Genomic DNA, 25,475 nt, shown 5'->3' on the forward strand with positions numbered 1-25,475 from the left:
CAAGTGCCTTCTCCCATTCAATTTATGGCCTTCCCAAGCCTGTTCCAGCTGCAACATGATGCAAATTAGCTCAAACCCTGCTGAAAGGCATCACTGTAGATGATTACACTCATGTACTGTCACATCTCCCTGTTTTGAGCATTGGGAAGTGTTTCTGGTACAACTAGAGACAGGGTCTTTTGAACAAGATGTTCTAGAGAACAACTGGAAGACCCCTCTGGATGGCTGCTCACAGCTCTTGAAAAACGCACTTTATGAATCAATATAGGGTTAATCTCTGTGCCTTCCCCGGGCACAACCACCACTGACAGTGTAGTGTAACATGCACAGCCAGGTCACCAGAGTTTTAAGGGCTCTGCTCTACTACTGGCTGAGTACCCGGGGGACTTCACCAACAGCACCAAGACTTTCTCAATCTTTTTGAAAAAGGATCACATTTCGCAACAAGGTTGAAAGCTGGCATGAGTTTCCAGGATAAGGCTTTAAACTAAGCTTTTCATTTGACTTGACTCTGCCTGTGAAGCCTTTGCCTTTGTAAGGTTGAAATCATGGGAACCTTAGTTGGTCTGTTCAATTGTCCCCTACTTTTTGGTCAGGGAAATCAGTAGAGCTGCAGCTGAGATTTCTCCTGGCTAAGTTTCATTTTCTTTCCCTCAAAAGTCAGAGAGAAATTTGAATGGAAAAGCAGCATGAATGCACAGGAAAATTCCATCTGCACCAGAACGTGATAAACAAAAAACACAAGTTCAGAGCCTTTCTGTTAAGGTGCCACAACTGAACCCCACACATCTGAAGTCTCTAGATCACATGAGCTGCGTCCAAATGCTTGCTTATGTTAGCTAGCCTAGTAAAATGCTGACACCTTTCGGAACCACAAATTAAGATGATCTGAAGTACCAGGACTGGAGCAAGTAATCCCGTAATTACAATTGATTACAAGGCCAGTAATCAAACAATCACTTCAAAACTAGTGTGGTGGTGAGTGATGACTTCTGGCAGAAAAGCCAACACATGCAAGTAAATGCAGTAGCATCTTCTCAAGCACCACAGACGACTCTGCCATGGCTGTCTCTAAACTGCGCTCCTACAATCCAAAATGCCACTATGCGCCTTTTCTTTTACATTTTCACCTTAATACAAAAAAGGTACATGACGGGTTCTCCAAAATCTAAGGAGGACTCAGGGAAAAGAAGAAAGTATAAAACCAAAGCATATTGCTACTGGAATTTATTTCTCATTTTTGTGACATGTCACGCATAGACTTCATGCAGTTCACAAAGGGCAAGGGAAATTATGAATCTATTAGCTATGTAGATTTAATATTCCTCACAGGCAGCTCATAAAGCTTACAATAATATCTTGTAAACAGGAAAACACTTGAAAGCCTGAATCCAGATGCATGCTAATTACAGAACACTTATCCATAAATCAAGAAATCCTAGGCAAGCAGTGAGAAGGAAATAGTTCCATCTCTCCCCACAACCCCGAGATGCCCCAGTGAGCAGGGCTGGCTCATTCCACCGCAGGCAAACACCTTTATCAATAGGAACAGGAAAAATGCACCCCTTGGAGGTCTCCAGGCTAACATAGACTGTAGAAGTTTAAAAGTCAGAAATAAAAGTTTGCTACTATACCTGAGAAGCTAAGGAGAATTCCTTGTTGTAAAGCAAAACCTTCATAATGTATTTGTATTCTGTTTTACAGAAATATATTAAAAATATTCTTTCATCTTTATATCTGGTCTACCAATTAAGTAGATAGACTAATCTAATACACTGTAGGCATATTGCTTTTCGGTGTGGTAAATCTGTTCAAGTGTTGCCTGACAATTCAAAGTGGTTAACCACACATCAGTTTGTGTGGGTTCCCAGGTGTCTCTGGAGTAACCCAGAGTTATCAGGTTATAAAGTGATTTTACCTTCAGGAAGCGCCGCTCAGCAGGTTGGATAAACATCAAGTTATCAGGAACACAAACCCAGATTCTGAAATCTCTACGAGCCCCTGACGGACTTGATATGTTCCAACTGTAGGCTGGTTTTAATGGAGTAGAAAAGGAGAAGTATAACTGCAGTCCCATACCTGTAACACCTGTGCTAGAGCACGGCAGTGTTAAGAAACATTTCTGCATGTAGATTGATTTTTGAAGCCAGAGGCAGGAGAGAGATGTGTCCACAAGACATGGGCTGCACCAAAAGCTGCTTCCCTTCCTAGGACCTGCCTGCTGATCTCAGAGGAACACACGGAAGCCAAGAGCCCTTACCCACAAGTTGCCTGGAAAGCTCCTTGATACTCCTCTATTGCAAAAAGATTACACGTTTATTCTGAGTGCTTTTTCCCTCTTGTGTTTGCACTCTCTGCTTTTTTTTTTTTTTTTTTGTATTTCTGCCACTCAGAAGTTTCCATCAGGAAATATGCTGGCAAGTTACAACCACAGCTAAATTCTGATACACATGCATTGCCCATCTTATTTCTAAACCCATCTTGCAACAGCAGCAACGCACTTCATAATGGATTTTGTTTCTTATTATTCCAAATATAAATGAAACACATAAAGATGATTATTTTTTCTCCTGATACTTTTTTAAAAGTTATTTTTAACATTTCCTTTTAAGATCTTCCAATGGATGGAGATCATTATTGAACTTGTAAGGTATCCCAGCCATGAAAAAGAAACGGGTCAGGAAAAATGTAAAACTGAGAGGCAAAGAGGAAGATCATATTTGAAAATGAAACAAGATATGTTCCACTTTTACATCTGAGGCCTGAGATGCATTTACATTTAGGTTACATCATTATTGTTTTTTTCTGATTACGTATGAGAAAGCAAAAACCACAATGACAGTAGTCGAACACTGGAACAGGTTGCCCAAAAGGAAACTCCATCCTTGAAGACACTAAAAATTTGAGTAGAGTCTATAGCAACCTGCTCTAACCCAACCTGCCTTGAGCCAGCAGTTGAACCAACCAACCAAAGATTATTGAACAATCATATTCATACCTTTTTTATAGTGTGAAGCAGTCACTAAGAAGAAGCAAGATTATCAGCATACACCATCTAATCATGGAAAGCTGCCTTAAAACATCCCCAGAGTGAGAAGAAATGAGAACCGTAGCTCTTAATCTCAGGAATGGGTTTAGAGCTACAAGGGAGCTGTGGAAGCTCAACCCCAGTAAGTAAACACGTCACCTCCCCACATCTCTACTTCCTACCACTTCAGAAGTGAACAAGTACCTGCCTGGCACACAGGCTTGGCTGCCAAGGAAAAAGAAGGGTCCGGAAGAAACGCTGTTGTCCACTCTTAGAGGTCTCACTGTAGCAGCCGCTTTTGGTAAAAGAGACTTGGAAAAAAATCCGCAGGCAGGACAACTTTTAATGAGAGACCGCATAATGAAATTACCATAGATAATTCAATGAAAGCGGAAGGACAGAAAGAAGCATTGTTACGGAAATTTAATTAACAAACAATTACAGTAAAAGTATTTATTTCAAGCTTGGTGGGGTTTATTATTTATAAAGAGCTATTAGCACTGAGATATGGGAGGAAATTATATCTGCAACTAATGGGGTAAAGAACATCTAAAGTATTGAAAAGGTTGGAGAATAGCTTGGAAGTGTAAAACACTATTTGTCCAAGGCTCTCAAGATCCTATTACCAATATCAAAGACCTTGCAGAAAGATGGTTCTGCTGGGCAGAAGTGTTCGAGCCCTGCAGGGAGACAGTAATTTATCCCTGCTGACCTCCCACTCTCCCAGTAAGTCTATTCTGGATATAAATGGTGTTCTTGACATCTGGCAGTAAGATGACAATAGGGCTAGATTTACTAGCTAGTTAGCAAGAAAAGCCAATTATCAAAAGGTTTCCTGTATCATGTGCACACTTTTTCAGAAGTGAAATGAGTTATTACAGCACTACAACACAGATACAATTCTGCCTTTCTCATGGAAGGTCAAATAAATTTTTCTGTCTAATAAAATTGTCCAAACACCCTTGTATGAGTTGGATAAATGTTGCCATAATGTCTGCAAGGCATGAGAGATGGAGTAGATGGCTGAAACTGGATGATGACATATCAGGGTTACAATCAAATTTCTGTATTATGTGAATGGAATTATCTCCCTTTTATACTGATATTTTTTTGGTGCCATGTTGAACATTGAAGAAGAGCCCTTCAGATGTTTCACTCCTGCAGAGAGGTATAAAAGAGCTTTCTTTTAGATGTGAAGCAAACTCATTCTCTCCCATAAGCTACGACAAAAATGCTATATTTAATACATACGCTCCAAGTTCTGTTTTGATTAATTACTGTCACAGTATGCTTTAGATGGATTACCAAAAGATCTACAAAATTCTCCAAAACTAGAAATGGTGAATTATTGACACTGATCTCTTATTTAGGACCTTTAAACTAGTGATGGGCTTGGTCAATAAACCATCTGCTGAGTTTGCCCTCTCAGGCAAGCCCTTGATAAAATTCGGCCTTTGCTCAGAGACCCATGTCCTTGGGAACCCTACTCCCTCCATCAGCAGAAATGTTAAGTTTGATGGTGCTGAGATCTGACACCGACCAGACAGCCTCCTTACCTCCTGAATAACTTTGCATCCATGAATTTAACTTACATCCTTTATTACAAAAACCTGAATGCAATACCTTTTTTTTTTTTTTTTAGTGTATTTAATAAGAAAATAAACAAGGCTGAGTAGCTTACTACTGTTTTAGAGTGAATATGACCTTCTGATGCATGTGCTCATACCCTTCCAATCACAGCTGCTTCCCATTTCCACTGCATTTTGTCCTCTTTTTCTACAAAGATAAAACCACTTGGGCCAAATTCTCCACCAGAGCTCTCTCTACATGGTTGTACATGAAAGGCGCTGGGCCTGATGGCATGCAGGGGCTGCATGCAAGCAATTCTTACTGAATTCAGTGGAGACTAACTTGGCTTGCAGCAGCTTCAGAAGCATGCCCAATGGAAGTATCCCAAGGGAGAGCATTGAGGCCCCTGTGCAATGGAGCAAAGGGTGGGGATCTATCTTCCAGGGCAATTCTACCAAATCTCTAGATAACATCATCCAAACCAAACTTTCCAGAAGTGGTAAAGAGAACTGATTTGTGAGTCAAAGATGACACTGTAATCTCTCACTGTCAATAGTACACGATTATAAAAAACAACATTATCTACGTAAAACTGAGCCATTAAAATAAATTATGTGACTTCAGCACCTGTGGTGCTCAATACTGACATCCAAAGTTCAAAGCAGCAAAACAATAGCAATCTGTTCAGGCATTTATCAAATGCTAGGTTACATGAGAAAAATACAGCTGCTAGCCACACCACTGGATTTCAGGAAACTCTCTTCATTTCCTCCAGTGCATGATATGCACTATGGTATCCTGATACCAAAGCTAAAACAGAAAACACTCTACAGGCCCAGGAGTTCTGTACCTAAAGCAAGTACATTGCTGACATGACTGGAAGAGCAAAATGAACACGTATGTGAACCCGTCTTTTCAAACTTTGGCACCTACAGTCAGACTCCTCCAGACCCAAAGCAAGCATGTGCCATTCCCTATAGTACGCTGCCAGGTACACAGTGGTCTGATGGCTTCTACTTAAATTACTCTATCATGGGGAACAACTGCATGATCAACAAGTGACTCCAGAAGTGCGGAAGGATGTAGGCCATACCTGATATCTTCGGCAGGATCTGGAGAAGAGGGAATAGTGCAGACCAGATCAGAAATTATAGCTGCCTAAAAATTTAAATGCTGGAGCATGGAAGGCCACGCGTTCCCAGCTCCTAACAGATTCAAGCAGGAACTGCTGTAAGGACCACATACTACATAGCCTCCTTTCAATCTCCTGGCAGTGGCAGCACAGCTCCCCAAGTCCTTACTACTTTCTTGCATAGTTTGTTGCAAAGTTTCTTAAGCAACAAGCTCCTGCTTGGCAAGAGTGAACTCTCTGAACTTTCCCCTTACCTTAAGATTAAGCAAGCCTGAAAGCACGCCACTGTCCCCCAAAAAACAGTCACAATTTTCTGTGTCCTCCTAAATCTCGTGAGTTAGTCAAATCAGGGACTTAGCATATTGTGTGCAAGAAAAAATGATAACAGGGATTATCAAAACAATGTGATAAATGAAGGAGAACAGGAAAAGGCTGTGATTTCTGCACAACCCCCCACACACACACTCCCCCCCCCGCCCCTTATAGTCAAGCATCTTCTTCCTAAGATACAAAATGACATGGTGGTGTATCTTACAATGGGAGGCACATCTGGTGCCTCAGGTACCGCTTGGTTGGGCATCCTCCTCAGGCTGCCCTCTTCTGCCACCCTGGGAGACAAAATGCCAGGTAAAGCTGGGGGTTGTCCCTATAGTCTGTGTGTCCAGAACAACAGGGTCACCCAGCAGCACTGGCACAACAGTGCCATTCTGCTTCCACACGTGAGACAAGCCCAGCTGCAGGGGAATAACAAGGCTGGAACCAGTTGCGTCAGTCTGATGTTCATTCGATGAGATGACTCCACAAATCTTTGTCTTTCCTAGGTAAAGGATTGGCCAGGCAAGAGTCAGGCTGTTGGACTGCAAGGGAAGCTACTGCTGTCCCTCAACCTGACAACATCTGGGAAGAAAACAACAAACAGATCCAGCATGCTCACAGAGGGCTTAAAAAATAAAAAATGGAACAGAAAAGAGAGGAAAAATCATGGTTCCTTCATTACCACCTTTTCTGAGGCTCATTCCAACTTTGATAAACCATAACAAACCTCTCTTTCCAGCACAAGAGCTTTCAGAAACTGTTCCTTAAAGAACAAAAGGAAGATGAACATACTATGCAGCAGGGCACAATTCTTTTCAGGGTACAACTTTAAAGTAATTCCCAGTACTTCAGACTGCAAACAAACTAGAGGTGGCCTAACATTACCAGATGAGACACTAAGCAGGGAGTATGGAAACTGAAGTCTTATCTGCAGTTGTACCCATGCACTGGCAAGTCACTTCTTCACTCTGTGCCTCTGTTTCCACCTCTCACCTTTTAATCTGTCTTCCCTATCTCAGCTTTCAAACATTTGCATTGAACTTATCCAAATCTTCAAAAATCTGGTGTTAGCTCTTCAGGACAGAAACTACCTTAGTAGACACAAAAGAAGGTCTATTCTTTATTGGAGACAGTAGACACTACTGTAATTAAAAAAAAAATAATAAAAAAATAAAAGCAACTAGTACCTATTTGAAAGTTATAAAAAAATAATAGATTTGTGTATCCAAAACAGGTCCCAAATGTCCCAAGGCTCAGTGTAAATAGCAAAAAAACATCAATAAAATGTTACCACAACTTCTTGACCATTGCCTTGGGAATTAGTGGATGTCCAGTCTCTGATGCATTGATACAACGTCTATGCTTGTTTAAGGTTAAGTAGATGAGACAAGAGACCATATAAGCTGTGTCTTCTGTGACTGGGAACTATGGTTTAGTGAAGAAAGGCTTGCTCTGACTTAAGTGTGCCTAAGATCAGGCATTACTTCTCATTTAAATCTTTCCAGTTCACCTTGAGAGAGCTTTCTGAAACTCCCATTACCAACCTGTCAGAGCTCTCATTTTAGTATCAGCTTTGTGCAAGCAGAGGTTTTGTCATGTCTTTAAGCACTGCCAGGAAAAGTGGAGAGCAAGTAGTGTGGGGAACAGCCAGGCTGTCCCAGCATGGTGTCACCAAGCATGCATGCTGCAACACAAGCACCTTCCTCCCTGTGTGGGAATGCATAACCAACCAGCCCTGATCTCCACAGTACAAACAAAATATGTTCAAGTGTCAAAACAAGTTGTGGAAAAGGAGAGAAAGATGTAGGAAAAATCTGATTTGCAGACTGGTCTCTCAGTTAAGCTAACACGACACAAGCATGCAGGAAGCTGAGAAATAGCTGTCTAATGTCTTGTACGGATTGACCTATGTTTCCATTTATAGAATCATAGAATCATTTTGGTTGGAAGCGACCCTCAAGATTATAAAGTCCAACTGTTAACCTAACTCTGGCACTAAACCATGTCCCTAAGAACCTCATCTATGAGTCTTTTAAACACCTCCAGGGATGGTGACTCAACCACTTCCCTGGGCAGCCTGTTCCAATGCCTGACAACTTTTTCTGTGAAAAAGATGTTCCCAATATCCAATGGTTATGATATTATTATTTTTCTGATAGGTTGCTGCCTACATTTCTGGCACATTATAACAGAAAAACTAACAAGCAACAACAAAGATTAAATGGCTGATCAAAGGAACCAAAGCAAAGGGTTCTTGAGAAACTTCAATGGCCCTGAACTGGGAAATAACTTCATCTAGGCTCAGATTGTGCTTCTCTTTCCAAAGCTAAGGCTGGCTCAAATATGATTAAACTACTATAAAGGGTACCAGGCTGAGGACAATAAGGAAGAATTTTAAAATTGTGTGTAGGATGGAAGATAACCAAAAAGCATCAAGAAGACTACTACATAGCAAGGAGCTGAACAGAAAGAACGTCAAAACTATGACATGTCTTCCTTGGGAGAGACACAAGCAGCAGATGCACCTTTGGGGGCACAAGTCTCTCTTATTGCTTCATATCCATTTTTTCTCTGACACCTTTAACTAATTTGTCTTCACGCTGTTGAAGATGCTTCTGTGTTGCTCCAGTTTTTACGTTCTGTGGACTCCTGAAAGTTAAAGTCATGCAGCAAATTCTAATTTGCTCAAAGGTATAGCAGGATGGATTTCAGCAGCCTCATCTCTATTTTCTCCCATTACGCACTCTTCCATAAAGTGAAGTGCATGTGATTTGAGAGACATTGGGGTAATGAAAATGCAGAGAGCAAATTTTTTTTGTGGGCTGGACTTGTTAACAGCTTGTCCAGAAAAAGGAAAACTTTGCAAATACTCCAGCTTCATTAAAGCTTTTGTTGATTACAACTGTTCTCTATTTATTTGGAAACACTGTAGGCAACAACATCCTTCAAATATTCCTACTTTGGAAGCAGCCTTTTTATTGGCTTCCTAAAGAAATGTAAAGGATATATTTTCTAAAAAGAGCCCTAGATTAAAGGGCTGACTGTTTTTCAGTTTTGGGGACATTTCTGTACATCTTCCATAAATACATACTTATATGGCATATACTGACCTGCCTTATATCTGCAGATGTATTAGGATCTCTCAGACTTGACTTCAGTTGTGTGCTTTTTTTTACCATTATTTCCCTGTTAGTCAACAGGTATAAATATAATTTCTGCTCTCTGCAAGGCCTATCTTCCTTCTTTGCTATTAATAAAAATGCAGCAACAATAACAGCAACAAATTTAAAAAAACAACTGCTGCACAAGCTTCTGCATAGAAGTGACACAGAGATGACTGGTCACACTTGGAAATGGTTTTCTTAGTTGTCAGGTAGTAAAAAAATCTACAGAAAAGCCAGTAGATTAACAGGAGTCCCTGGTATTTGGCTGCCTTCAGTGCAATTGGCACTGTGACTGGTGACCAGTTCACTGTTGGGGTTTCGCAGGGATCTGTCTTAGGGTCAGTGCTCTTCAATGTCGTCATACATGACTTAGATTCAGAACTTGAGGAAACACTAAGTAAGTTCACTGATGACACAAAATTGGGAGGAGCTGTTGACACTCTCGAGGGCAGAGGGGCCCTGCAGAGGGATCTGGACAAATTGGAGAAGTGGGCAATCACCAACTGCATGAAGTTCAACATGGACAAGTGCCAGATCTTGCACCTGGGATGCGGCAACCCTGGCTATACAAAGAGACTGGGGGATGAGATGCTGGAAAGCTGCTCTGTGGAGAAGGATCTGGGGGTTTTGGTTGACAGCAAGTTGAACATGAGCCAGCAGTGTGCCCTGGCAGCCAAGAGGGGCAACCGTGTCCTGGGTGCACCAAGCACAGCATTGCCAGCCGGGCAAGGGACGTGATTGTCCCGCTCTGCCCTGCACTGGTGCGGCCTCACCTGGAGCTCTGTGTGCGGTTCTGGGTGCCACTGGATAAAAAAAGATACTAAGCTACTAGAGAGAGTGCAGAAGAGGGCTACAAAGTTGGTGAAGGGTTTGGAGAGGAAGGCATATGAGGGGTGGCTAAAGTCACTTGGCTTGTTCAGCCTGGAGAAGACTGAGAGGAGACCTCATGGCAGCTACAGCTTCCTCACAAGGGGAGGAGGAGGGGCAGGTGCCAAACTCTTCTCTTCAGTGACCAATGACAGAACCTGAGGGAATGGCAAGAAGATGTGTCAGGGTTGGACATTAGGAAAAGGTTCTTCCCCCAGAGGGTGGTGGAGCACTGGAACAGGCTCCCCAGGGAGGTGTCACGGCCCCAAGCCTGACGGTGTTCAAGAAGAGACTGGGCAAGGCCCTCAGACAGATGGTGTGAACTGTGGGGTTGTCATATGCAGGGACAGGAGTTGGACCTGATGATCCCTGTGGGTTCCTTCCAATTCAGGACATTCTATGATTCCACAACAATTCCAAATAGCATCAAAACTTTTCTAGTCCTTTGAAGGATAGGCTAGTTTGATACTGTGCTCACAGAAAGAACCTACATCGCACCTCAGTGAAATGTTTTTGTGCACTCTGCCTCTCTGTATTGTTGTATAAGCCAAAAAAGTGTGCCAGAAATTGCAGCGAAGCAGAACGTGTTTACTTTCCTGGAAAACCCATTATAGGCTGGTTCTTTCATTGCAGTGCCCTCCAGGCCTTACCGCAAGGTATTAATATACATCCCTAGCGGCATGTAGCCTCTCTTCCCTCCTCCTTCCTCTCCACAAACCCCAACCATTTTATGGTTACAGTAGCTGGTTACTGTTTATCACTGTCTGTCATGAAATCCCAAATTGCTACAGTTCTGCAGGAATGCAAAACTGGATGTAGCACGACATTGCCTCGGCAGCTGTTAAGGCTTTTTGTTTGCTGGGTATTAATAGAAGATGAGTTCTGTTCTGCCAGCATTCATGCTGCAGTTTGGAAGCAATTCCCTATCTGGCTCACACCAATTACATATCTGTCTGGCAACATTATTCTGCAAGTTTGTGATATGCAAAGTGGAAATGCATACGCTTATCTGGGAAAGGTATTAATCATTTTCAAGGTATAAGAGTAGACCACTAAAACAAACACAAACTTTAAACCTCTGTGGTACCTGAAAATGCTGTATGGGTATGTATTAAGAAATTACCTTCATTTTGAAAAGTGATAGGGCCCTCTAGGTGGTCTTGAACCAGGCTATCAGCAGATTCAAAAGCAACATGTATTTTGCCCAAACACCTCCAAAACACAGAAGCATGTATCAAAAAGAAAAAACCACTTTGCATTGTCATTAACCTATCACACAAAAGGCAATTTTTTTAATCAAGGGAGATTTTAAATATACCTGAAAAGTAACCCTTAGTGACTCAGACTGGTCAACCCACTGAGAATACTGTGAAAGTATAGCTTAAACAACAGAGAAGCATCTGAAATTGCAGAATTTCAGTTTTATTTACTTCTGTACAAGCGCAGTTAACACAAAATACCATAACGATTTTTCTGCCATGCTTTCCTTTGTGTTCTCCACTCCTGATGCACTTCTACAAATCTCTCACAATATGGCTAGTTTCTTCTGCCCATAGTGCATAATTTCTGTCTAGTGTGGTCCTCCAGGTTGATGTTTTTTGCCAGTAATTATAACTAAAACTCCGTCTGACAGAAGATTACTATTGTGATAATCTGCCACCACCAAGAAAATAACTTCCAGCCACATTTGCCTTCACTCACTCCTACTCCAGGTCCCAGACCATTGCATGCAAACGCTACCTACAGCGATTAGATGTCCGTGCTTTTATGTACAATGACCGCAAGGCTACACAGAGTGTCATATTTCATTTTCTTGTTAATTTTCAGAACATGCAAGAAAGAAAGGATAACTAATTGGGGAACGTTAAGGCTTTTGAACAAAATACTCCCCAAAACATTATATATGCCTCCAGATTCAAAATATAGAAAACGAGTAATAACTCTGTATTTACTTGACCTCGTTCCTAATGCTTCTTTTTCCATATTAATGAGAATTTCACTGTTTCAAATCAGTCAGTCCTTAATACCTTTAATTTTTCAAGTTCCTTCATACAGCTCTTTAATAAGAATAATAATTAAAAAAAAAAAGTAAAAAAATGGCTTTTTAAGCTCTTTATGTCAAGCAGCTGGCTGGTCACAGCAAAAGGGTAATTTCCTTAAATGTGGTACAAAAACACCGCATGGGGGTCCCTAAAAACTTTGACTTCTGAGGTTGGACAGGATGATCTCCATAGCCCCACAATAATAAGCTTATTTTACCTTACACAATTGCACCATGAAAAAAGTTAAATCTTCTTTATACATCTCAAGAACCAAACCAATCTGCATGGGGTGCCTTAAGTTCTTGAGAACTTTAAATTCTCTATGTACGGTTAATTATTTGGCCTTACTCTGATTTCCCCTTTATCGTGGTTCCTGCCAGCTATGATGGGCCAAATGCGGCAGTGTATACCGTAACATTTTCTGAAGCACTGTGTGGTTGATAAATTGCCAATATTGACTCATGTGGTGAACAGATACCAAGGTACAGACAGTTACAGGAAAAGCAAAAGCATAAATTAAGGGCTGCCTTTGTAAGTGAGCTACTCAGTTTTATAGAGAATTAATGCTATAATCAGCAAGAATCCAATCAATAGCAAGTTAAGGGAAGTACAACATGATGCACAGAAAAACAATGCAGATACCTTCACAACCACTAAATAAAAAGACTATGTATCTCAGAAAGTGCCAGATTAACAGAAGCTAAGAATACTCCAGCTAGAAGAGTCACTAACACTTGCTTACCTTTATACCCTCCTCCAGTCAACACTATTGGCCATTTTTGGAGACAAGACACTGGGTCAGGTTAACTTGGGACCAGATTTGTAATTTGTATACCATGTTACCACTAAATGTACCCTTGCACTGTCCTCCAGGTTCTCTCAGTTCTGTAGCGAATGGCAAGAAAAATAAAATAGATTTTGGCAACCAGTATCTTTCCAATTCCTGCAAATGTCACCATATTGTGTGATATGCAATATAAAAGGAAGATATGGTCTTTGTCCAAAAAATGAAAGTCTGAAGAAAGGTGGTTTACACTGTCCTCTTTGGATAGAAAATACATGAGGATTTCAGACACTGCGATTTTTAACATAACATTTAATCAACTGCAAAGCTGTGTACCTTCGTGTGTAAGTCTCAACAATGAGCAGGAACCCTCTAATATGCCTTTAGATACATGAAATTCACATACATCAACATTTTTCTCATATGCGGATACTCTTAGAGCCACTCAATAGTAAGTGGCTGTAAGAATATCCACATACGCTGTTAATTACCTCTGCCTACTTCCTTTTTTAAATGTTAATTCTGGACAAGGCCATGATTTTTGCTTGATGAGTGCACTGGAACATAATTTCAGGACTGAGATTCGCAACCTAATGATGGCAGCATTAACAAATTACCAAGAGGTAGCAACTTATCAAGCGTGGGCTGCCCAAGTACAGTGTAGTAGAACATAGTTTTAAGCATCAGTGAAGGGTGGTTATACTAAGTTGCATTTTCTTACAGTAGGGCAAGTGAAGAATGTACATGCAATCAATTAACAACAGCTACTGTGTCTCAGCTAATGAGGGCAACTTATTAAGCCGACATAATTCATTGTGCAGCCGAGCTCTTAATGAAATTTAGCCCACCTGAAGAGGCTTTCTCCTAAGGATTTCTCACATTGCCTCTTTCTTTTCTGTTGCAGATTAGGCAGGAAAACTACTAGAAGCCCAGTCCCACTTCCACCCTTTTTCAATAAACCAAGCTAACAAGGCTGCTCCAGAATGCAGTTCTGGGAGATTTCATATCTCCTCACCACACTTCTTTAACAGCTAAAAGAAAGCATAATCAGTCTCACAGATTAGTAATCACAGCTCAAAAGGCAGTTGCAAATTTGAGCCTGCTTTAAAGGTTAGATCCCATAATGGATTTCTGCTGTGAAATCAGGGTAACTAAAATAAATGTTCTGATATACTAAACAATTTCCCATAAATGTATTTTTCAAAACACAGGATATAAGCATTCTGTATTTCCTGTAGATATTTCAGCAGTTCCCTTATTCCTTTAGAAGCACATTGTCAATTTAACTTAACACTAGGAATTACAGACCATCAGCAATGCTTCATATTGCAAAGAGATAACCTATTTCTAGGACTGAGTATCTGTAAGATCTCTGGCTGTAGCATCCGTGCTTATACCAGATACTTAAGCTCGAAGTCATAGATTCACCTAATCAAGTACAACACATACGCTTCCCAAATCCTTCAGAATGTAGGTTACATCAATGATTCTCTTGATTGCTCTCAAAGTCTGGCAATCTTAAACAGATATACTTGCCTATCATGCAATTTATGTATACTTTTACAAAACTTCCGAATTTTGCCCAGCAGGCTAAGGTAGCTCATCGGAAACATTCAGTACAATTGAAAAATGGAAACCGCTGCATGCTAGGCTTGTTCACGCTTAACTCCTCCATGAGGATGCTCTTTCACTGCAGATATTTTGCTATAGGTCTCAGTCCAGTCTTTGTTCTCCAGAGACGACCATAAATTCCATTCACACTAGCACAGGGTAACTCTTTGAAAAGATGAAGGACTCAAATGGTCAGGTTCACTTTGGTCAGGGATGTATGACAGCCAAGCCTGGAAGTGTTAACCTGCTGTAGAATGTATGTAATACTTTGCAGGAGCAAATTCAGTGCTTCTGTATTTTGATTGCTAAGGAAGCGGAAAAGAGTTACACTGTATTGCATCAGATGCCCTGGGTAATAAATGAATATAATGAGGAACAATTTATTTGAAATCAGTGTACCTTGCTGCAACTACATATTGTTATACTTTTGTCAGTCTATATGATGATCAGAACTCTACTCTTTTTATCTCTGAATCTGGTGGAAGCCAGATGCACAATGAAGTTGTCCAGTTAAAAGTCAGTGTGAATCTTCTTAGAGTGAGATTATGCCCCTGAGTTCCTCTTTTCCTTAATATGATATTAAAGGTTATGCAGCTCATTACTAATGATATGCTCCAAATAACAGCAAATGGACTAGAACACATAACTGTATAGATAGATAGATAGATAGATAGATATAAATGTAGGTAGTCAATATCCAGAAAATTCTTTGCTTGCAGAAACTGTGGTTTTCTGCTCTATAAAATGTTTCAGTTCCTCTCAATACATTCAAGAGTTTTGGTAACATTTTTAGCTGTTCCTAAAAGGACTTATTGGGCATAAAAACATCCTAAGAACAACTTAAGCAGTTCACTTATCTTTCTGCAGTGACTGAAATATACCATAGCAGGACAGGAAAAATACTTACGCTCCACAAAGTAAGAGCTGGCATCAATCTTCCAGATAATCTGACCACGGTGAGAGCCATTGACGCCACGGTTCTTGTAGTCCAAAAAGTTCTCGGACAAGACCTCATCTATAAACAAAGAAAATGGTCTTATCAAGTACCTGTTATGACAATGTGCATAGCAGAGTCAGGCTAAAAATATGCCTTTGGCTTGACAGAACATACTAGAGCTGCTAGACAGCTTGGCACCACCTGATGAGAAGTTAGAATTTTCACTCACATATTTAAAAGTGCAGCTCTCCTTAAAAATCACAGCTTTTCCTGAAATGTAATTTTAAAAAATATATCCCTATGAAAACATCTAGCTTAGCATGGATGAACCCTTATCTAATTAAACATAATTATCTAGATGTAAGAGAACAGTAGCAAAAAATAATCCCTGCTTTGCACCAACTCTTCCCTTAAAAAAACGCCGCAGAAAATAGTTACATGTAGGCATCTGTACCACACTCGCTCTTGTCACAACAGATGTGGTTATTTCTTGCAGCATACAACGAAGGATATTTATTTTTGAGAATCCCACTCACTGGGTGCCTTTTCCCTCATAGCATTTCCAGACACCTAGCAGCTGTCAGACCACCAGCTGATTTACAGAGAAGTCGAGGGGTAATCTATAAATACGAATAATCTCTAAAAAGTTGCTGAAAACTTGCGCAGGACTGCATGTATAATAAATATAAGGCAGGCAGATAGCAAGCCTGAGGAAGGGCCTTCTGGTTGCCCACATAAATACATTTTTAGTCTGCTTCTAAACTTCACTTTAGGCCGCTTCAATGACCTCTTTTCCAGACCAATCTACAAGATCTACATTGCGTAGATGTGAGCAAACATCCCAGACTCCGGGCAACGGCCTGGCTCTTTACACTCTTTTATCCAACAGCTTAAAAACCAGCCAGTGAGGCCATGTCACGGCCCCAGGGCCACACTCGCCAACTTACGAGCTTAGACCGGGCTTTTAAGCAAACAAAAATGCGCATGTCACCACCATACTAGGCCAGCGGTTACAGTTTTGATCACCAATAAATGAAAACAGCACAGCAGAAATAAAATAGATATATGAAGACATTTACAGCCTGTCAGAAGGGAGCAGGGCTCATGGGCAGTGGCCTGTGGGAGCCCAAAATGGCCACCAACTCAGGTGGCCAAAGCAGTGAGATAGGATGAGCCAGGCTGTTGCCTCATTACTCCAGCTTTGGGGAGACGGAATAGATTTCACATCTCTGCCCTGCCAAAGCACTTCACCAAACAAAAAGCCACAATCTCTGCCCACAAAGACCAGTCAGCAACCTCGTGGATTTTTCCTCTCTGCAGCGAGGATGGTTTTCGTTTTAAAAGAGATTTGTAGAAATCCACTTTAACCAACTCAGTCATGCTGCTGGAACAGCTCTGCGAGGGTGCTGAGATTCTGTTCTGAAGACAGCCCTAAAAGCTGAGGAAAAATGTGAACCACTCAGTCCCAGATTAAAACACATTTACTGTAAATACTGTGATGCACTCACTCCTTCATCACATAGATCAATGAGAAGACAAAGACAGCGCCACACAACAAGGGACACCGTGCCTGAGGACAAGTTGGTGGTGTGACCAACTGCAGAGCAGAAGAGGCAGCCCAAAGGACAAAACCAAGAAGCTCAAAGACTAACATATTGTTAAAATATATATATATATGAATGTTAAACAAAGTAGACTTATAAATCAAAGGAAACTACACCTTCACTGAAAGAATAAAGCAGCAAGCAGATGCCAGTGGTGTCCCATTGGTTTTACCTAGTTGTACTCTCACAGGAAGAAGATAAGTGGGCTATCAACAATGAATTATTTGGGGCTACTGTCTTGAGGGATTTACAACAGAAATAATTTTAAAGAGGTCATTAATGATTGCAATGGGTAATTATAAATGACAATGCTATCTACAATAAATTTTCCCTTTGTTGACTTGCTAATTGTCAGTAATTATTTCACTACATGTGTTCCATGCTCTGTATTGAAGTGGAAGTATTTCTGCACATTCAGACAGTACATCTCTGTGGTAATTCTTCAACAGTAAAGTCCTCTGGTATAGTTTCTGTTCTTTGTACTTTATAGCTGGTTGTGTCTTCTTTCAAATGTCAAATTAAATATAAAAAGGAGAGTAAATAAGTATACACTGTTGCTCTCAGAGCTTTGGCTTACTAACTACTATCTTCAGTAAAGGAACATCCTGGATGCAGATTATCCAGAATCACCCACATCATTCTGTGGAAACAAGAACACTTCCATACATACGAGGTGATTTAAACCTAGGAACTGTCCCTTTTGCTCTGGCTGAGAAAACACTTTATAGTTAAAGGTGAAACACTGCACTGAGCTGGAGCCTGGGAACCCTGCCCAGCCCCTCATCCTGATGGGGCACAGAAAGCATCCCTCAGCTCAGACACGCTGCTCTCTGGCTTCATTAGTCATGACGTTTATTTGTCTTATTTAGTCTCTATAAGCTGCTGGAGATGCTCCAACACCTGCCATATTATTAAGATGTATGGTAAATTACTGCTCCTCAAGATGTATTGTTTATAAAATACCCATACTTGCTTAAGGAGGCTTAGCTGAGCTAGACTGCATGACCTGTCTTAAGAAATCACAGACATTTTAGGCCAGAGTTTAGTGGCACAAGAGAACCCAGAATCAGGTTTAAAATGTGGTGTTCCTCTGTAGCATCGGTGGAGGCCAGCTGGCACTTCCACTGCATCAGCTGCTGTCTGCTTCCCACGGCAGTGTGAATGCTGCATGACGCAATCTTTCTAATTTGACATAGATGTCGACATATGCCCATACCCAAACCAAATCACGTCTCTGTTGCAAGTTGACCCAGCAGGGTGACTGCAGAAAGCCCTTTCCTCCTTTGTTTGAAGGAAGCCTGGAAAGCCAGGTTGAGAAAAAGGACCACTCTCCATCTGCATGTCCAAGGTAGAAGACCCCTGAAGGGAAGGGATAAGCAAGCCAGCCAATGGTTACAGCTGACAGATGAGACCACAGCAAAACTGGAACAAGCTGCTCCCACCGAGTAACACCTGCACTCTGTGTCCTGCCCCAGAGGCAAGAGAAGGGGTGCGCGGGATGGATAGTCCAGAGCAAAAGGTCAGGTCACAAAGCACATAAGGGAAGGGATACGCACACACGGAGCCAATCATACACACACAGTTTACAGACAATCACTGCTGATGAAATCCAGGTTGAGGCAGTGGAAAGGGTATTTTGATACGAATTTATGGAACTCTGCAATATGCAGGTCATCCCACATAGGAGCAGTGGAGCCTTTAAGTATAAAAGCATGTTTGTAAATAAAACATATTTACAAATGTCTTGATTTAGAAACCCAGTATGTAGATCCTTCTTACAGCCAGAGGTAAGCTCTGTCTGTCTCTCTTGAAAAGCTAGGTACGTCCCTCTTTCCAAAGGAATAAAATGTATTTTTAGCCCAGTAGAAATCTGTGTTCATCGGGATTTTTAAGCCAGACAAATTTTAGCTCTATAAAAATACATGCAGGTCCAAAAAGGAAATCTTTCAGTTGTCAAAGGTACGTATTTTTGGAAGGTGAAAGAAAGAAATATCCCCTGCCAAGTTAAAAATAGCAGTAATTGAAACTGGTCGGGAGGTTGGGATGTATGAATATGCCTGATTGACCTGTTTTAGTTGGCAGGTGATACTATTCCAGGAATGCTATTACCTAACATTGACATTAAGTATGTACCTCATTGACAAAGAAAAATGTGCACATGAAATACACAGCTGTTTACTGCATTACGTATACGTGCATATGTGCGTATATGTATTTATCAACATTCATACCATATGTAAGTGAACAGACAATATGGTATGTTAAAGAGTATGTGCAAAGGAAAACAAATTTTCTCTCATCCTTCTACTGAGAATCCCTATAACAAAGGAACTGACCTTAAAACAAGTTGCCTCTTAATTCCCGAAAGTAAATGGTGAAATGCTGCATTTCACCTCCCTACAAAATGAAGAGCAGAGTTAATGCTGCTCCCTTTCATGTATTTCAGCCAGCAGCTAATGGCTTTTGACATTTTTCCAATGAAGCATTGTAATGCATCTCCCTCCCTCTGTTTTTGAAATGAGATTGACCTTTAAACTAGCGCTCTGCTTAGCTGGCAATCCACTGCCCAGCCTGGGTTTGGCCCCACTTGGTCAAAAAGCAAACGCTTTGCGATCACTCTGTGATCTGCAGCCTCATTTCCCTGGATGGTAAACAGCTAATTAAAGAAAGCATCAAATGAAGGCGTGTTCGGGATGTGCTGCCCTCTGAACATCATCAGCTTGTCCTGGAGCTGGAGATGATGGTGAAGGCATCTAAGACATTGCTCTCTGCCTCCCCCGCTCTGGGCACACAGAGATGCTAGCTGCCTCTTGCTGACAGGAACAAAAGTGGCTGCAGACCTGCAACGCTGCATTGGGACGGGAGCAGCAGCAGTCAGACCTCCCGCATCTCGTGTGGTCCCTTGAGGAAACCGAGAATGATGCATGACCAGGCAGCCGGGGCCTGAGCAGCAGCCAGAGCCAGCACAGCACACTGGAGGCAAACCTCAGCAAGTGCTTTGGGAACCAGCAGCAGTTCTGACAGACTGCTTGTTCCCACCAAACCAGATATCTCCAAGCACAGCCTTTTACTGCTAAAAATATTCTGTGCTGTCACTTCCATGCTGAGCGATCCCAGTATACTTCACAAGCGCTATGTATAGAGAGAGATAAATAACCATGGCCACCAAAGCAAGCTATCCTTCAGATGAAAGACAGTAACCAATTGACAAAAAGCATGTTGTTCTTCAGAGGAATTAGGGAAAATGTTGATACAGGCCACCTCTCAAAAAGATCTGTAAAAAACGTAATGGGGACTTCAAGTGCTGTCAGAAACCTACACTAAACAGACAGAACCTTGATATTTGAAAGCTTGTCTGAAATTCCCACAGAGAAGTAAAAAGATAGTCAATACAACTTCCTAAGAAGCACTGACAGAGTTCAAATACAAATAGTTGGGTGACCCTTTTGATTAGTTTGGTTTTGCTCAGGAGGCAGAAATGAAAAACCCACTCTCCCTTCTCAAACAGTACTCTGCTGATATATATCTGATCAGCCTGTCTTTCCACGTTCCCCAAGAATAATAACTGCAACATTTAAGAACAACCTGGGCTACCTTCAAAGAAGGAAATAATTAACACGAGACAGGAACACAGACAGGTGCCTGAACTTGGTACACTATTCCAGTCTCTTATCCATCACTAATTTGATTTAGCAACACATATTACAATACTTGCTTTCTATAAACTTAACGCAATTATGGTGTAAAAATAGAAGCTACATTTCATCTATTGATCCTCTCTCAATAAGAAATGCTGTACTCCTGAAATTACAGAAGGCCTTATAGTCTTTAGCTGAACAAATTTGCTTTAGATTGAAATTTAAAATTGTTTTTGGCCAATATATATGTCTATGAACATAGTTAGCAAAATGCTTTTAAAAATAATTTACTGTACAAAGAGGTCAATCTCTGGTTGATCTGTTTTGCAATTTGCATGGCAAGTTGCAGGAAAGGGACATTGCAAAGCACAGAGTATCAATAAAATAATTTTGCAATAGAATACAAGTGAAAGCCATTGATATGTTTCCTATTTCTGATGTTTCTTCTCTTACCACCTAATTTATCACTTGAAGAACAGAAAATGATGACAACAGCCTCTGCAATTCATAAGTGCAGCTCGTAGTGAGTTGTATCAGGTCATGCCAGTATTTCCTTTCGCAACCCTTTAGCAATGCAAAACCTAGAGCTTGGAAACCATGGTTCCAAAGAGTTGTACAATACAAGTGGCCATTGCTCTGTAGGAGAGGAGCTATTAATGAGAAACACATGCAGAAGATGCAGATACCAATTTCTTATTTACACAGATACCATAGTAAAAAAAAAATATCACAAATAACAGCCTTCACTATAGGAGTCGATAAGAACACTTCCACTGACGTCAGCAGCTACACGTACAGCTTTAACACCGATTGAAACTTCACTGTTAATTCATTTGCCAATTTCTGCCACAGACAATGAATATACTGCAATTTGCAGTTAGCACCCCTCCTTCTATGACTTCTTAGGGAGAAGAGTTCTGGAAAACAAGGGATTAATCCTTTGTTGGTGCTGAAAGCTCAGTCCTTGATCTAACAGCTATTCATGTGTTTTGTTTCAAGTACATGGTTCCATTTTAATCCCACAAAAATTAACCCCCTATCCAGTTCAAGTAAATTGAGAGGGAGAAAATGTGAACAAGTGGAAAAATGCAGTGAGAGGAAGACATGACAAAAGAAAGACCAAATGAAAATAGGGAGAGGAAAGAATATAAATGGTAATAAAACAGGGATAAAGTTGGGAAGTTATAACAATTCTTGGTTGCTGAGGGCAGAAGATGCTGTCCTAAGTAAAACTGCTCCAGGCACATGGAAAGGTAGGCATGGTAGGTTTAAAACCTGAGCCACTAATCTGAAGCAGAAAGAATTGCACATAAAACCCAAAGGACACCTGCCATGCACTCTCAAAACCAAGGAGTTACAACTTCCAGCAAAACACTTAACGTTGGAATATCTAGCTTACTTTCAGAGCCATGTACGTTTACCACTTCAGCAGCTTCCAAATTACTGCTGAGAGGTATCATTCTGATCTTTCATGACAGCAATACCAATAAAAAAGCAAACAAGACTGTCAATTACAGAGACCCTATTAAATCTTGGGGCTGATATGCCTATGGCTTTTCAGAAGGTTCTGGAGATGAACCACAGATCCAGTGCATCCTCACTGTCCTGCCCTCTTCACACTTGAGTTAATCACACTGTGAGTCTGAGCTCTGTCATTTGAGGGACTTCCCTCTCCTTCCCTGCAAGCCTGGAGCTACTGGCTAAATGGAGAGCTGACAGCAATGATCCCTATTCTTCTATGGTATCCTTGATGTGTTTGGGATCTGTGCTCCAGGCACAACCCATCAGTCATCTATTTCTCTCCAGTAACTGCTACTGAAAAGGCAGACAGAATGAAGAAAGCGAAGCACTGAGCTGCAGCTCGGCAGTAACAGCTTATGGGGGGTAAAACACCCACAGCAGATATTAGGTTGCAGTGGGATGGGCATCTATCTAGTAACACTGGTTGTCACTTGGTTCTGCATACACTTAGAAGTGTGATAGTATCCACATAGCTCTCATTGCTGCTTCAGCTATGCCCATCCCAGCATATTCCTGACTCCTGTCTTAGAGCTCCTGCACATCCATATTCTCACCACTGCAGCAGCTGGACCACATCTGGACTTTAGCACAGCAATGGATGTAATTCAGCTCTGCATTGCACAAACCTCTTCACAATTAATGACAGCCAGCTTGCACACAGAACTGAAGATGGCAGAGACAAAGATGGTCAGTACGTACTGAAAAGCTGAAGATACACAATGTGTGGTGAGGTACAACAAGGAAGAGTTTTGTCTGCTTGTTTTTTAAAACAATGACAGTTTTGAAGTTGTCACAGTCAGTGGAAGCCTCCCCACTGGTTACAGAGCAGTTTGGAAAATGAGGATTAGGAGAAAACAGTGCACCCATGAAATTTGCTGGAAGATATTAAAATAAGAGATGCTGCAAGCCCAAGGCAGTATAAAGACATGATATAAAGGGACATGGGAAGATCTGAAATGTGAACAAGAATGACACTTGTCCAGGTTAACAACATGCATTAAATAAGGGGGAAATAATTTCCAGTATTTGAAAAATGGGCTTACAGCAATGTTGAAAGACATAACAGCAGACTGTAAATTAGACAGGCATTTGTCATCTGATACAGCAGAAAGAAAACAAACAAACAAACCAAAACCAACAAAAATCACACCAAAACCAAAGCCCAAACACTACTCATATGAGTGCACTGAAGCATCACTGTGCAAAGAATCTCTTAAAAACCTGTAGTGGTTTTATCTGAAAAATTGTATTCAATTACAAGCCTATTAAAAAGTGGAAGATCTTCAGTGAAGAAAAAAATTTAGGGCTGGAGAGATAAATGGATGAGAAAGATTACAAAAGCTAAACACATACACAGTCATTACAGTAGTTGTGAAGGGTAGCACGGGAACATTCAAATGTTATGAACAGCATGTTTAAGTGTTGCAAACACTAAGGAGTGGGAATGCTTTAGTTTGGTTTAGAAAACTAAGAGAAAAAAAAATATACTGAACCTTCAAATTTCACACGGGCTAGCCTGACAACCTCTACAGAACAAATCTTTCTGCTTTAAGCCTTATCCTGCCAAGAACTTTATGCTTGTGCTGTCCACTGTTTGTGCCGTAATTGATTCTACCCAGTCAATGGTCTGAACATGCTGCACGGATTATGCTGCTTTTGCAGGACTGAGGCCAAAACCTGGCTTTTGGTGCATCAATATCCCCCACTGACTGATTTCTTCAGAAATGCTTTAGTGGGTGATCATTACTGGCTTCATTATCAATCTGCACTATATGGTGACATTGTCCCCCCGCCTTGCACAGTACAGAGGCAGTTTTATCCGCAGGCATAAGGACCCTGGAAATCACTGGGAAGGCAAGAGGCTGCTGTACTCCCTGTCTGCATTATTTCCCTCTCCTGATATTCAGGATGACAATTCAAGTGGAAAACTCTTCTCCACCCACTTACCTAGAAAGAGGTTCATAATATCACAGCTTTTATTTTACGGAGAAATACCAAACGAGAACAGGAATATTTTGGTACACAGTTAAGCACCTCCACCACATATTAAATATTTAAGGACAAGAACTGGCAATCTGTGAACTGCTTTACCTTGACAAAAAGACCATCAAGCACACCACCACTGCACTAACCCCTCTACAGAAGCTTTTTACTGCATTGCCACTAACATTAACAACACATAAATGACAGGTGAACCTTGTGAAGCACTGAAAGGGAGAATCGATCAGAAGCCATACACATTGGGAATATTCAGAGACTCTTACATTTTAAGTGCTGACTGCATCTACTTGTAAAGGAATGAAACAGAGGCAAAAGCTAACTGTGTTCATGCCACACTTGGTGGGTCTGGAAACAGCATACCCTGGATTCATCTGGCTGAAGTGGGCCACCAGGTACAGAACTGGGAAAGGCAGAGAATGACTCGGCCTGATAAAGAGAAGTCACTCTCACTGGATCCAAGAGCAGCCAGGTGAAGGCAAGCCAGGTTGGAACAAAGAAACGATATCATTGCACTAACAGATCTGCCAAGGCATACAATACCTAATACCACCTCTGTTCAGCTTTTGTGTAGGCTTTCTATTGTTTAGGGGTTTTGTTGTTTGGGTTGGTTTTTGTTGTTGTTGGTTTTGTCTGTTTGTTTTGAGGTTTTTGTTGTTTAATTGTTTATTTGGTTTTTTAACAACAGGTTTGCTCCACTGACACCTTTTGTTCCTGAAATAGTGCTTAGTGAAAGCTGTCTGGTCACTGGCCACCTTTGTTAGTGTTTTACACAGAGAGCAGAATCGGATGTGTCGAACAAAACTTAACTTGCTGAGTTGATCATGGCCAGTCATGGCTGCCATGCCCAGCTTGGCAAGAGACCCAACTACAAGATGACCTGCTGAGGAGAAGCCCCAAGACCACAGCAAGGTTCTCTTCCAAAGGCCATGAAAGGACAGGGAAGATGGGTAACCCCAGGACACAAACATCAACAAAATTCACTCTAAGCAGGCATACTATGAAGAGAGAGCCTGAATCGGGGATTAGAGCTGTAACATAGGGACCCACAACTCCAAGCCTTAGATGCACGTTACTGTTCCTATTATAACATTTCCCATTGCTGCTGGCAACCTGTGACACCTTCTCCTTGTATGTGTTGGATGTTTGGTAAAACAGATGTACAAACAAGTTCTGATCCAAGTCTAACATCAGGAAAAATGTAGATCTTTTCACTTGCCTCAGTGAGCAGTGCAGCAACACCAGGCCCTCTAAGCTTAAAATCA

General features: G+C 41.2%; 1 protein-coding gene across 1 annotated transcript in view; it reads right to left on the reverse strand.

Annotated features, from left to right (window-relative positions):
- HECW1 (HECT, C2 and WW domain containing E3 ubiquitin protein ligase 1) overlaps positions 1–25,475 on the reverse strand; it is a gene marked incomplete at both ends in the record, with an annotated part of 194,258 nt that overhangs the window by 149,343 nt on the left and 19,440 nt on the right. Inside the window, one exon of the mRNA XM_080364173.1 lies at positions 15,420–15,527. Coding sequence (XP_080220299.1) covers positions 15,420–15,527 — 108 coding nt within the window. The remainder of the gene's footprint in view (positions 1–15,419; positions 15,528–25,475) is intronic.

The sequence above is a fragment of the Nesoenas mayeri genome, assembly GCF_963082525.1.
Source record: "Nesoenas mayeri genome assembly, chromosome: 2".
NCBI lineage: Eukaryota > Metazoa > Chordata > Aves > Columbiformes > Columbidae > Nesoenas > Nesoenas mayeri.